General features: G+C 38.8%; 1 protein-coding gene across 2 annotated transcripts; it reads left to right on the top strand.

The window, feature by feature from the left end:
- tbk1 (TANK binding kinase 1) lies at positions 1–11,262 on the top strand. 2 transcript variants are annotated; one of them, XM_022755861.1, is made up of 21 exons: positions 1–43; positions 1,626–1,732; positions 3,711–3,851; positions 3,934–4,063; positions 4,203–4,384; positions 4,759–4,919; positions 5,002–5,112; positions 5,591–5,770; positions 5,931–6,127; positions 6,475–6,533; positions 6,705–6,796; positions 7,111–7,212; positions 7,295–7,364; positions 8,093–8,214; positions 8,353–8,429; positions 8,585–8,624; positions 8,745–8,846; positions 8,994–9,090; positions 9,232–9,332; positions 9,415–9,486; positions 10,089–11,262. In XM_022755861.1, the coding sequence occupies exons 2-21, from the start codon at positions 1,646–1,648 to the stop codon at positions 10,126–10,128; spliced, it is 2,163 nt and encodes a 720-aa protein (XP_022611582.1). In that variant the 5' UTR covers positions 1–43; positions 1,626–1,645; the 3' UTR covers positions 10,129–11,262. The 2 variants fall into 2 exon arrangements, with proteins under 2 accessions (XP_022611582.1, XP_022611581.1); XM_022755860.1 differs by having other exon boundaries at positions 7,295–7,373.
- Positions 11,263–15,395: the final 4,133 nt, after the last annotated feature.

Genomic DNA, 15,395 nt, shown 5'->3' with positions numbered 1-15,395 from the left:
CAAGGGAACAGCGGAAGAGGAGGAATCGGCCGCAGAAAGAAGGGTGAGGAAATAAACAAATATAACTATGATTAATTTTAAACGACAAAAACGGTAAAGACGTTTTTTTCTCCGTTACCGCCTCACAGCTCGACATGTTAGCTAACGGACCCGGTGTTCCCGGGCGGTCTGAACGGTTAGCTTGTTAGCTCGACGCGGGTTTAAATGATCGTGTTTCTGTGTCTGACGACAGAAAGTGAAAATACACAAGAATCAGGTCCCGCTCAAAAAACACTCAGCTTTTTTAACGTTAATCCAACAGTCAGGTTGTGATCGAACTGGTGACAGAACCGTGTGTGTGTGGACTGATCAGCTAACGTTAACGGCTCCGGTGCACGGCTCCGTGTTAAAGCCCCGGTGGAGGATTTACTCAGAGGTTCTGGTGTGAAACGTCAGCAGGTTCCGGTCCGTTAAAACCGTCTGTTTTAACTGGAACGTGTTGTGTCTCTGTCCCGTCGCGGTGAGTTTGATGTTTTAGGCCTGAAACGGGAATTTCCCACCGACACCCCGTGACGTCACTGCGTACCAACTGACCCCACCGAAATATAAACTTTATTTATAACTAAGCCCTTTCTTCATTTCTAATATTACTTTTCTATGAAGTTATTATCAAAACATAAATGATAAGAATGTGCCTCAGGTCTCTTGACCCTGTGATACCTGCTGACTCACCTGAAGGCAGAACTGAAGCTGTGGTGGTTCCTCTCGTCAGTGTCAGGCCTCCACCACAGTTTCAGTCAACAGATACAACATGAGATAATGGTGGGAAGCCAGATAACACCTACACTGTGGTTCATAATCAAAGATCAATTATATTAATGAATTATTAGAGTAATTAAAAATATTTTACTTCATTGGTTACGCTAATAACCTGAGTTCTAAGATCTTTTAGCAGGGAGGTAAATAATGCTGGAAATGCTGTTTAAGAATCTGGTGGAAATATTTTATTAACACAGAAATATGATGATGTAAAAAATCAATTGAAATGATTGAAGGTAGTCAAAAGATTTAGTAAAATTACTGGTAAAGTTTTAAATGCAGCCAAGTGAGAAACTTGAACAATAAAGTTCTGTACCTAAAGAACACTTTTATATGTTTTGATCTTCCTCTGAACATGATTTAAATGATTGAACTGGATGTTTTTGCACCAGTGTTGAATAAAGAACGTAAAAATAAATCTAAATAAAATAAAATTATGCTTAAAGATTCAGAAAAATCCCATTTTCTGGAGATTTTCAATCAAAGTTTCAGTCAAGATATTTATTTATGGATCTGACCAGATGTTTGATGAAACTTTTGATTCTCCAGAAAATGAGTGAGCTTCAGATCAGCCCTCCTGGTTTATTGATCGTATCGATCAGGTTCAAGTTTATTCGTCATGTTACACAAGGTCAACGGTTCAATGAAATGTGTTGGACAAGAATTTGGTCAACTCAGCAAAAAAACTAGAATAATATAAATGAACAATAATAGAATAAATAATTTAAATTAGCGTCCTGGTGTATTGATAGTATTGATCAGTGCCTGGTGTAATGATGGTATCGATCATTTGCCGGTGTATTGATCAGCTGTCTCTGTGTTCTCAGGATCACTTGCAGCCGTCAGGATGCAGAGCACCACCAACTACCTGTGGCTCATCTCAGACCTGCTGGGTCAGGGGGCGACGGCCAACGTTTACAGAGGTCGACACAAGGTATGAACCTGAGCCGCGGCGGGGTCAGAGGTCAGGGGTCAGAGCCAATCACTGGGCAGCATTGTTTTATGGAAAATCTTTATATGAAGCAACATAAACTAGAAATAAAAACTTTCCTCTCCAGTTGTTTTATTTACAGAAAGTTTCCAGACAATATCTGGTATTTTACACAATATATAAATATATAAATATATAAATATGAACTGGATATAAAACAACCCACACAGGGTCAGAAGAGTTCATCTCTGTCTCTGCACCAGCTGCAGCTGTTTCCGGGTGAACAAGAGTTGTCATGGTTACCAGGAACAATAACACGCTACCTGTGTCCTGTGTTCGACACTTAATGCTCCGAGCTCACACTCCGTGTTTCCATTCGGTGTGTTGGAGACCCGTTGCATCATGGGAGCGTCACAGATTGTGTCTGGTAGAAAGTGGAACCACCACAGACAGTTGAACAAACTGAAATGATCCACGAGTTTATGAAAGTCTCCAGCTGCAGTGAGTTTGTTCCTCTCAGGCTCGTTATAATATTAGAGGATTAATTAGATGAATGACTGCAGCTCGTTGTCAGCAGCGTGGCTTCGTGTGTGGTCACTCTCATCATCCTCTCATCTTCTCCTGCAGCGCCATCAGCAGGTCCACATGTGAAATACCTGCAGAACTAATGAGTGTTGCACTGGGCCTGCAGCTCGTTAATATTTTCATTATTGATTCATCTGTTTCTTTTTATATTAAAGTAAATCTGATAAAATAAAGTCATAAATGTTTAGTTTTGTTTGATCAGTGGAAAATGATTCATGACAAAGAGAAGAAGCAGATCTTTTCTTCTCAGAGACAGAAATCTGCAGATATTGAACTTTTATTAAGATCTTTTCTTGACAAACGACTGAATCTGTCGATCAACTGATTGATTGATTGATTGATCAGATAAAAAGAAGCTGATGAAGAAAAAACAGAAAATGTTAAATTCACACTATATATTTTTTAATGAATCTGTGGGTCACAGTCTGAGGAGGAGGCAGAATGAAAAACAGATTCTCTTCACATTTGTAGAAAAAGATTCTGCTGCAGCATGAATCATTTCTCATCTCACGGTTTCAGCTCGGGTTTCAGTGGCGTCTCAGTTTGTCCTCCTCCTCCTCCTCCTCCTCCTCTCAGATCAGTTTGTGTTTGTAGTGGATCCAGCAGATCTCAGACCTTCAGCCCTTCAGGCTGCGACAGTTCGACCGGGAGTTTCCCCAAAACCTTTAAAGTCAGAGGATCAGTCTGAACCTGATCTAAGATCTAATGTCTCATTTAATGTCGACACCTCGGGTCTGTCGGGTCAACGCAGCAGATCTGAGCAGGGCGGGGGGGTTTACATGGGTGTGGTGAGAATTACAGGTTATTTCATTAGTTTCTGCATCTTTTAAAAGTTTGACAAAGACATGAAGATTTCAGAGAAACTGAGGATTCAGTTTAAATCTTCACATCATGATCATTCACTCTCAGACCTGAAATAGGAACTCATGATCATACTTATATATTATTATTGAATTATATGTTCACCTGTAATTTAATACAGAAAGACAAATCTCACATTTGCATTTTGTTCATTATAGTTAAACTGAATGTGCACTAATTGAACACACAGATAATAATAATAATAATAATAAACTTTATTTATACAGCACATTTCATACACAGGCTGCAGCTCAAAGTGCTTTGAAAACATTTAAGACATAAACATAAATATATATATAAATATATATATTTATGTTTATTTATGTACGTCAGTTTTTTTCTAGGGAATCATTAGGGAGGGTAATAAAACAAATAAACACAATTCCTCCCAATAACGTGTTAAAGACAAAGTTTTGGTAGCAGCTCCATAGTTTGATGTGTAACATATATAATGATATATATATACATATATATATATAATGATATATATATATATATAATCGTATGTAACGGAATGACTTTACTGTGTGTGTAGAAAACAGGAGACCTGTACGCCGTCAAAGTCTTTAACAACCTGAGCTTTCTGCGGCCGCTCGACGTCCAGATGAGAGAGTTCGAGGTTCTGAAGAAACTGAACCACAAGAACATCGTCAAACTCTTCGCTGTGGAGGAAGAGGTCGGTGTCTGTCTGATGATGACGAGGGTTTAGAGTGTAAACGTGTGTCTGACCTCCTCCTCTTCCTCCTCCTCTTCCTCAGTCCAACACCCGTCATAAGGTCCTGGTGATGGAGTACTGTCCCTGTGGAAGTCTCTACACCGTCTTGGAGGAGTCGTCCAACGCCTACGGACTCCCGGAGGACGAGTTCCTCATCGTTCTTCACGATGTGGGTGAGGATGACCTCAGAGCTCTTCATCCTCATCAGGATCATGTGTGAACCGTCACTGAGGCTCATCGCTGATGAGCTGTAGAGTTAGATTTAGACAGGCTCTGTGTGCATCTCTCTGATTGGCTGCTTGGCTCCTCCAGTGGCAGGTATGAACCACCTGAGGGAGTACGGGATCGTCCACCGGGACATTAAACCAGGAAACATCATGAGGGTGATCGGAGAGGACGGCTGCTCCGTCTACAAGCTGACGGACTTCGGAGCCGCCAGAGAGCTGGAGGACGACGAGCAGTTCGTGTCTCTGTACGGGACAGAGGAGTATCTGGTGAGGACGCGTCCGACTGTCATCAATAACAATCAATAATCGATCTCGTGAATGCGATGTGGAGGCCGTGGGACACACACATACTTCAGTTCAGATTTTACAGTTACATGATTATTAAAAGTCTGAAATGTGCTTGAGACTGTCGTGATCCTCAGAGGACGAACCCCAGTGAGCTCTGCTAATTACAGCCTCACTGAGCTGCATGTCTAACAGGTGTGAGCTCATTGTTTCACCTGAATCAAATCAGTCAGATAAAGACTGAAACTTCAAATCACCTGTAGAACAACCCAAACACCCGTGAGCAACTTCCTGTGAAGTTTTCTGTCTTTATTTTATATTTATAAAATCTTCTTCTTCGTGTGTTTCCTGTGCAGCATCCAGACATGTACGAGCGCGCCGTGCTGAGGAAAGACCACCAGAAGAAATACGGCGCCACGGTGGATCTGTGGAGCATCGGCGTCACGTTTTACCACGCCGCCACCGGCAGCCTCCCGTTCAGACCGTTCGAGGGGCCGCGCAGGAACAAGGAAGTCATGTGAGGGCGTGAACGTGAACTTTGTTTTCTGAGGAGAAGAAGACAAAGGGACGTTCAACTGACGGATGTTTGTTTGTCTCAGGTATAAAATCATCACAGAGAAACCGTCGGGGACGATCTCCGGTCACCAGAAGTGTGAGAACGGGAAGATCGAGTGGAGCACAGAGATGCCGGTGTCCTGCAGTCTGTCCAAGTAAGAGCTCGCACTGTGATGTCATCGCTCTCTACGCCGCAGGACACACCCACTCAGCAGAGCTCTTCATCTGCAGGACAAAACCTTTTTTTTGTTTTAATGTTTTATGTCTTTGTTTGTGCTTTTTTATTATTATTTATTATAAATTGTTTTATTAAAGCTAACGTGGGTTAGCCTAGCCTAGCCTAGCCTAGCCCTAATTTACTTTTGATATTAAAAATATTAGGAATATGAAAAGAAAATGAATAAATAGATGAAATGAGTCATTTGAATGTGAACCTGACAGGATTTATTGTTTACACCATTCACTCAGAACATGTTGTGACTTATATTATATATTATATAACATATTATATATTATATAACATATAATGTGACCACTGAGGGTTTGTCAAACTCTTGTTTCCGAGGTGGAGACTGATCTACCTGAGCTCACCTGTTCACCCCACACCTGTGTCCCTCTGCTCTGATGTTCCAGGGGTCTTCAGAGTCTCCTGACTCCGGTCCTCGCCAACATCCTGGAGGCGGATCAGGAGAAGTGTTGGGGCTTCGACCAGTTCTTCGCCGAGACCAACGACATCCTGCACAGGACGGTGGTGTACGTCTTCAGCCTGCAGCAGGCCACGCTGCACCACGTCTACATCCACGAGTACAACACGTAAGACTCAGAGACGCAGCGGGCACGCCGTCAGACAGGAAGTGGTGTCACAGATTCTAGGAAATTTCCAGTTCCCTGCTGAGCTCCATCTGCTGCTTTAAAAACATCTGATTTAAACTTCCTGTGAGTCTGACAGCTTCTGTTCTCCACCTGTCCACAGGGCGGCGCTGTTCCAGGAGCTGCTGTCCCGCAGGACCAGCATCCCTCTGCACAACCAGGAGCTGCTGTACGAGGGCCGCCGCCTCGTCCTAGACCCCAACCGCCAGGCCAAGACCTTCCCCAAGACCTCCAGGGACAATCCCATCATGCTCGTCAGCCGCGAGTCCGTCGCCACCGTGGGACTCATCTTCGAAGACCGTACGTAGTGAGACGCTGCCTCCTGCAGGGCGGCGGCGGCAGAGCAACTAAAACCTACAGTCTCTAAAACAGACATTTCTTGTATTTATACATTCAGAATTGAAATATCGTCCAGTCACACAATCCGGTTCAGTCTTGAATTAAATACCAGGTCTTAAATTTTACTTCCTGAACCTGCAGACTCATATTATCAAGCTGCTGCTTCTGCTTCGTAAATCAAAATCAGAACCTCCACCTTTCCTTCGCCTCTGAACGAGCGGTGCAGCAGCTCTGTACAGAACCTGTGTGAATTCAAACCAGAGAAGAAGTCGCTGCTGCTTTATCTCTGAGTGTTTGTGTCTCCACAGCCAGTCCTCCTAAAGTGCAGCCTCGCTACGACCTCGACCTGGACGCCAGCTACGCAAAGGTGCAGTTACCTTAATAATTAATGATAATTTAAAGAGTAAGAGAAAAAGATTTAGTGCAGCAAGTTAAGGTTTCATTTTTACACCAGTGACCATTTAACGCCAACAGCTGATTGGCTGGCAGATGTCCTTTGTATTCTTCGATGACTGAACTTCCTGTTCCTGTTGTTCAGACTTTTGCAGGCGACGTCGGACATTTATGGAAAACCTCCGAGTCTCTGCTGGTTTATCAGGAACTGGTGCGAAAAGGAGTCCGAGGTTTAATGTGAGTTCACAACATGTAACTAATGTATGTAATGAAACAGGATCCAGGACAGAACCAGGACTCTGAGCAGACTTCAGATGTGACTCACTTCCTTTTTGCTGCTGTCTTCATTTACATACATGAAGTGGATCAGAATATAAAAGAAAAGTGTCACATAGTTTCCAAGTCAAAGGAAATGAACAAAGATTTTTGAAAAACCTGATGTAAAGCAGTGAGCCTGGACTGAATAAAAGATTCCTCTCTCACATAGAGAGAATTCAGTAGTGGAGTGTGTCGATGGTTAAAACATCACGTCTTTACATGTTTGTATCCAGAGAGCTGATGAAGGAGGACTACAGCGAGATCCAGCACAAGAAGTCAGAGGTTTTCCATCTGTGTAACTACTGCACACAGATCCTGGAGAAAACCGAGCAGCTGTGAGTGACGCACACAACAAACATCATGTGACAGTGTAGCTACAGTCGAACCACAGACTGTTAACTCTGCTGTGTCGTCCAGGTTCGAGGTGCTGATGCAGGGCAACGTGCTGTCGACAGAGTACGACGAGATCTCAGACATGCACAAGAAGGTTCGCAGAGTGAGTCCTCCACATGACGACTTTAACATGTTCCAATATATTTATGTGTTTACTTCAGGAAGTAAAACAGTAAACTCTGTGTTTTCTGGATGAAATCTGTGAGAGCTGTCTGAGTCTAAATCAGCAGCCAGTGCTAACGACCTCCTCAGTGGTTGGTATGTTGTATCACAACACCCTAAATACTGGTTGTTAAGATGATACTAGGTGGTGGCTAAAGCTGTATGACTGCTAAGGGTTCAAGGGGGTTCTTAAGGCTTTAGTATGTGGTGTAAGGTGGTTTACTCAGCATTTGCACTTGGTTGCTATGGTATTAATTGTGGTTCTTTGGGTATTAGTTCCTATGACATTAAAAGGTTGTTGCGAAAGTGTTTAAGGTTGTTCCTAAGGTATTAGCATGAAGTCGCTAAAGTATTTTAGATAGTTCCCAAGGCAACATGGTTGCTAAGGTGTTTAAGATGGTTGCTAAGGCATGAATACATGGTTGCTTGGGTGTTTAAGATGGTTGCTAAGGCATGAATACATGGTTGCTGAGGTGTTTAAGGTGGTTGCTAAGGCATTAGTATGTGGTTGCTAAGGTGTTAATGATCTGTGGTTACTAGTTGAAGTGAAAGTCATTTTTTCTGAGTGTGTTCCTGAATGTTCTGTATGTGGTTGCCATGGTGTTTGAGGTGTTTCTGAGGATAAACTTGTGAAACACAATAATCTGTGGATGGTTGCAGATCTCCAGCTCTCTGGAGCCCATCGAGCGAACAACACAAGACATCAAGAGTAAATTTCTCCCAGGAGGCCTGCTGACTGACGGCTGGACACAACAAGTGGGAACACACCCCAAGGACAGGAAGTAAGACTGTGTGTGTGTTTACAAGCAGTAAACCCTGTGTGTGTGTGTGTGTGTGTGTGTGTGTGTGTGTGTGTGTGTGTGTGTGTGTGTGTGTGTGTGTGTGTAAATCAGTGTGTGACGGTGAGCTTGTCTCTGCAGTGTGGAGAAAATCAAAGTGCTGCTGGACGCCATCACAGCCATTTACCAGCAGTTCAAGAAGGACAAAGCAGAGAGACGTGAGTGTGTCAACAACAGTTCAGTCATTACTCAGCTGTTAGTGTTTAATGTCAGAAAGTCCAACCTCCACATAATGATAACTATGTGTATACATAGTGTATATATATATATAACATTACATTACATTCACATGGTTTCCCTCCTCTGTGTTCAGGTCTGCCGTACAACGAGGAACAGATCCATAAATTTGACAAGTAAGTTGATTGATCAGCAGATTTCACTAACTGATTGCGTTTCTTTACCCCATCAGACTTTTATTCTGAAATCCTGACCTGTGTGTGTGTGTGTGTGTGTGTGTGTTGTGTCTCTGACAGACAGAAGTTGGTCCTTCATGCCAGTAAAGCCAGATCTCTGTTCACAGAGGAGTGCGCCATGAAATATCGTCTGTTCATCTCCAAGAGTGAAGAGTGGATGAGGTAAAACACTGATGAAGACAATTATCTCTCTGACCTTCATCTCCTCACACATCTCATTCACCTGCACTAACACACAGTCTGAGTGGTGTCACTCTCTGTTGCTAGGCGACAGTGTGAACAGTGAAGCGTGTGTGTTTGTGTTTTCAGGAAGGTTCATCACGTGAGGAAGCAGCTGCTCAGTCTGTCCAGTCAGCTGATCAGCATCGAGAAGGAGGTCACCATGCTGATGGAGAGAGCCATCAAGGTAAAACACATTACCCACAATCCACCACTGCACATCACATACTGTGACAGTAACATAAGAAATACACAGAGGAAACACTGGCTGTAGGTGCTGTTAAACACTGGAGTGTGTGTGTGTGTGTGTGTGTGTGTGTGTCTCCAGCTGCAGGAACAGCTGCCTCAGAAGGTTCTTCCTCTGGTGTCCAGTGGGATGAAGCCTCAGGCCTACCTGAGCCAGAACACACTGGTGGAGATGACACTCGGGTAAGTGTTTGATTTACTCTTCATCATCATCATCATCATCATCATCATCAGAGTCCCTGACTGACTCCATGTTGTTCTTCAGGATGAAGAAGCTGAAGGAGGAGATGGAGGGCGTGGTCAAAGAGCTGGCAGAGAACAACCACTTCTTAGAGAGGTCAGAGGTCATTTTCTGAGAGTCACATGGTTCAGGTAGAGATACATGTTAGCCTAGCTTAGCATAACAACTGGAAGCAGGGGGAAACTGTTAGCCATCAAACATGTCTGATTTACATGTTGTAGAATTAAACTGAGAGTCCTGTAACTGACTGGAACATTAATGGTTCGTTTTCCATGTTTCTTTAATGGTGTAAAAACTCCTTAAGTGAACCAAGTAGCATTCAAGCCATCCATCCATTGTCAGCTTTATTGAGGAGTTGGTGAATTCATGAAGCCTTTAAGGGATTTTAACTCATTGATTGTAATATGAAGCTATTTTTAATGTATTTCCTCCATGGTTAGGAAGGGTTTAAACCCCTATAAAAGTAACGTTATCTTCAAATGAAAGTGATAATTCATAGAAGGCTTTGATGATATTTTGTACATTTTAATGGGTTTCACCCTCTGAACGCCTTAAACTGTGTGAAAACCCATTAAATACATTAACAACGTTCACAAAATCACAATTAAAATCCCTTTAACACATTAATGTATACCTCAAATGACAGAACCAAACATTAACCTCTGACCTCTCTCTCTCTCTGTCTCTCGCTCGCTCAGGTTCGGGACGTTGACGCTGGACGGAGGGTTGAGAGGATGAGAAGTTTGTACATAAACTGTGTCTTGACCTTGTACATAATGAGACTGTAAGATGTTTTTGTACGACGGGCGTCTCTGATGTCGTCGGGTTGATCTGTCAGCGTCGTCCTGTGACTCTCTGCTGCTTTAGAAACGGCTTCGCTGTCTGGATCAGACGCTTTAAGATATTTTAACCTGGTGATCGGTGAAGGAGCACGGAGCTGTGAGGACTTTGTCAAACAAAAATCACTTTAAATACCCTGAATTCACTATGAATTCATCTGAATTTACCCCTGAAAACACCTCAGTCTGAGTCAGGTGTTTGGTAGTTACACATACATTTAATTTGAAAAAGTCCTTAAGGTTAAGGGATTTTGGTTTACGTTAGGGCTCAGAAACATGTTCAGCTATAAATTGATGATTAAATTTAAAGGATTCTTGATCCGGTATTAAGTTTTTTAACAGATTAACACAGATTTTGAACTGAATTAATGGAGACATTCATGGATTTGAACAGATTCAGTGTTTAAGGGGTTTTTAAGGCATAAAAAAATACGTTAAATGTATTCATTTAAGAGTTTGTACATTTAAGTAAAATTACAGTAATTTTAGGTACAAATGACTTATATGAGATTTTTTTTGTAAATTTTAAGGGATTTTATTCCATTAATGTTTTAGTGAGTCAGAGTAAACATAATTAATAAATACAGCAGCTGAAAATGTTTCAGCTCTCCAACACGAACCTTAATAACTCATCATTAATGAATTTGTCTTTCTTAATTAAAGGGAAAGTCATTTGCACATTAAAATCTACTTCATTTGTTCATTAAGGGTTTTTTCAAACAGATGTTAAGCTTTAGTTTTAGAATGAAAGGACAGATTTAGGTCTAACTACCAAACATCTTCATTTACAGTGTTTGTTATCAAGGATAAATTAATGAAGAAATAATTAATATATTACTAACCATTAATTATCCCCATAAAGTCTCATTAGAATGAATGACATCACCTTTGATGGTTAAACTGAACTTCAAGGTAAATTTGAGGGATTAGGTTGAACCATGCTGAAGCTCTATTAGATGTTTATTTATTCTTCTTTTAAGGCCAATCAATAATCATTATCAGTTTTTTTTCCTCTATGTTTATTTCTATTGTGTCATTTATTTTCTGTGGACGGTCAGAAACATGCAGAATACCTCTCTCCTCCTCCCCCCTCCTCTTCTCTCTCCTCCTCGTTCAGGATTAAAGGACAAAAAGAATCCCAATGAATCCGTCAGCTCTTCATCATCTTTCACTCTTGAGACGATGTTAAACTTTTGTTTTGTCAATAATCAGCATTCAAAATGCTCAAGTGTTTTAAGAAACTGTAAATAAATAAAGAAATGTCTGAATGTGTGTTTTTGATTGAGTTATTTATCTTTCTAACTCTACTTTGAGAGTTTCACCGTATGTATGTTCTAAACTACAACATTTTTAAAGTATATATTTTTTTGGGCTTTTTATGCCTTTATTGATAGTGCAGTAGAGAGAGACAGGAAATGGGGGGAATGACATGCAGTAAAGCGCCGTCCGATGTGGGACTCGAGCCGGGGCCGACTGCAGCGAGGACTGTGGCCTCTACATATGGGGTGCCTGCTTAGACCACTACGCCACACGAACTGAACTACAACATTTTTATACGTTATTGTACTGCCGTACTATGATGTTTCCATCACGTTTTTTACGCCTGACTATACTATGTTGTTTTTATGATTTTTTATGCCTTTCTACACTGTAAAAAAAATCATAAAAAAACATTCAAATGACTGGCGGCAGCGGCAGCCAAACAAAGACCATAAAATTAAAGTAAAATATATTTTACAGATTTCTCATAATTTATTATGATCAAAAGTTTCTGCAGAGAAACTTTTTCCTAATAATAAAATGTCAATCAATGAAATATTAACACATGCTTAATATTGTAAAGTAAACCTTTTGTTTCGGAAGACAAAGTAAAAAATACTGTGTAAAACAGATTAAAATCATGTCAAACATCAACTTGCAGTATTTGTGTTAACATTTAATCTAAAGTGTAAAGTAATGTTAAAACGTGTAGAAGCAAAATCTAAATACAATATTTACTGATTCAGATGCGGATTAATTTTCTTACATTTCTCATAAGATATAATTTACTTAAGAAATGCAAATTAAATTGTTAAGTCTCTGTATGTAGTCTTTCAACTAAAGTGGGGTTGGAAACTTAATTACAAATAACATACGCACCACTATTGACTTTATAACACTTTTATTTAATATATTCAGATGTAAATTTACATTATCAACCAATTATTCACAAATAGTTCTTCAGAGCCCCGGGATGATCTGAAGAACTAAAACTGGCATTTCTCCAAAGTGTTCATAAATAAATACACCTGAAATCACAGTCAGTCTTTGGCTTTCATTTGTGTCTTTGGTGATTTTTTTCAGGGGACATTGCAGTAATAGTATCAGGATATGACCATAGGTCCAGACATATACTAGGTTTGATCCAGTCTTATTTGTGTAAATGTTGTAGTATAGGAAGTTGTCTTAATTGACTTGGCTATGACAGTTTTTATATAATATGTTGTTTTTATGCCTTACTATACTATGTTGTTTTCATGACTTTTTATGCCTCACTATACTATGTTGATTTTATGCCTTTCTATGCCTTACTATATGTTGTTTTTATGCCTTACTATATTATGACATTTTTATGCTTTACTATACTATGTAGTTTTTATACCTTACTGTACTATGTCGATTTTATGCCTTTTTATGCCTTATTATATACTATGTCGTTTTTATTCCTTACTATACTATGTCGTTTTCATGCCTTACTATATGTTGTTTTTATGTCTAACTATACTATGTCATTTTTATGACTTTTTATGCCTTACTATACTAAGTGTTTTTTTATGACTTTTCATGCCTTACTATAATATGTCGTTCTTATGCATTAATATACTATGTCGTTTTCATGTCTTTTTATGCATTACTATACTATGTTGATTTTTTGCCTTTCTATGCCTTACTATACTATGTAATTTTTAAGACTTTTTATGCCTTACTATACAATGACTTTTCATGCCTTGCTATACTATGTCATTTTTATGCTTTACTATACTATGTTGTTCTTATGAGTTTTCATGCCTTGCTATACTATGACGTTTTTATGCTTTACTAGACTATGTAGTTTTTATGCCTTACTGTACTATGCCGATTTTGTGCCTTTTTATGCCTTACTGTAATATGTTGTTTTTATGCCTTACTATACTATGTCGATTTTATGCCTTTTTATGCCTTACTATACTATGTCGTTTTCATGCCTTACTATACTGTCATTTTTATGCCTTACTATACTATGTCATTTTTATGTCTTTTTATGCCTTACTATACTATGTCGTTTTCATGACTTTTTATGCCTTACTGTAATATGTCGTTTTTATGCCTTACTATACTATGTCATTTTTATGACTTTTTATGCCTTACTGTAATATGTTGTTTTTATGCCTTACTATACTATGTCGTTTTTATGCCTTTTTATGCCTTACTATACTATGTCGTTTTCATGACTTTTTATGCCTTACTGTAATATGTCGTTTTCATGCCTTACTATACTATGTCATTTTCATGCCTTACTATACTGTCATTTTTATGCCTTACTATACTATGTCATTTTTATGTTGTTTTCATGCCTTACTATACTATGTCGTTTTCATGACTTTTTATGCCTTACTATACTATGTCATTTTTATGTCGTTTTCATGCCTTACTATACTATTTCATTTTTATGTCTTTTTATGCCTTACTATATGTTGTTTTTATGCCTTACGGTATTATGTCGATTTTGTGCCTTTTTATGCCTTACTGTACTATGTCGTTTTCATGCCTTACTATACTATGTCGTTTTCATGACTTTTTATGCCTTACTGTAATATTTTGTTTTTATGCCTTACTATAATATGTCATTTTTATGACTTTTTATGCCTTACTATAATAGGTCGTTCTTATGCATTAATATACTATATTGTTTTTATGACTTTTTATGCCTCACTATACTATGTTGATTTTATGGCTTTTTATGCCTTACTATATGTTGTTTTTATGCCTTACGGTATTACGTCGATTTTGTGCCTTTTTATGCCTTACTATACTATGTCGTTTTCATGACTTTTTATGCCTTACTGTAATATGTTGTTTTTATGCCTTACTATAATATGTCATTTTTATGACTTTTTATGCCTTACTGTAATATGTTGTTTTTATGCCTTACTATACTATGTCAAATTTATGCCTTTTTATGCCTTACTATACTATGTCGTTTTCATGCCGTACTATACTATGTCTTCATGCCTTACTATACTATGTCATTTTCATGCCTTAATATACTATGTCATTTTTATGACTTTTTATGCCTTACTGTAATATGTTGTTTTTATGACTTTTTATGCCTTACTATACTATGTAATTTTCATGACTTTTTATGCCTTACTATACTATGTCGTTTTTATGACTTTTTATGCCTTACTATACTATGTCGTTTTCATGACTCTTTATGCCTTACTATACTATGTCATTTTTATGACTTTTCATGCCTTACTGTAATGTGTTGTTTTTATGCCTTACTATACTATGTCATTTTCATGCCTTACTATACTGTCATTTTTATGCCTTACTATACTATGTCATTTTTATGTCGTTTTCAAGCCTTACTATACTATGTCGTTTTCATGACTTTTTATGCCTTACTATACTATGTCGTTTTCTTGCCTTACTAAACTATGTCATTTTTATGTCTTTTTATGCCTTACTATACTAAGTGTTTTTTTATGACTTTTCATGCCTTACTGTAATATGTCGTTTTTATGCCTTACTATAATAGGTCGTATGCCTTTTTATGCCTTACTATATACTATGTCGTTTTTATGCCTTACTATACTATGTCATTTTTATGACTTTTTATGCCTTACTGTAATATGTTGTTTTTATGTCTTACTATACTATGTTGTTTTCATGACTTTTTATGCTTTACTATACTATGTCGTTTTCATGACTTTTTATGCCTTACTATACTATGTCATTTTCATGACTTTTTATGCCTTACAATACTATGTCGTTTTTATGACTTTTTATGCCTTAATATACTATGTCATTTTCATGACTTTTTATGCCTTACAATACTATGTCGTTTTTATGACTTTTTATGCCTTAATATACTATGTCATTTTCATGACTTTTTATGCCTTACTATACTATGTCGTTTTTATG

This window comes from Seriola dumerili, unplaced genomic scaffold (genome assembly GCF_002260705.1).
Source record: "Seriola dumerili isolate Sdu_G_001 unplaced genomic scaffold, Sdu_1.0 BDQW01000236.1, whole genome shotgun sequence".
Classification (NCBI taxonomy): domain Eukaryota; kingdom Metazoa; phylum Chordata; class Actinopteri; order Carangiformes; family Carangidae; genus Seriola; species Seriola dumerili.
This window is presented reverse-complemented; position numbering and strand designations above follow the sequence as displayed.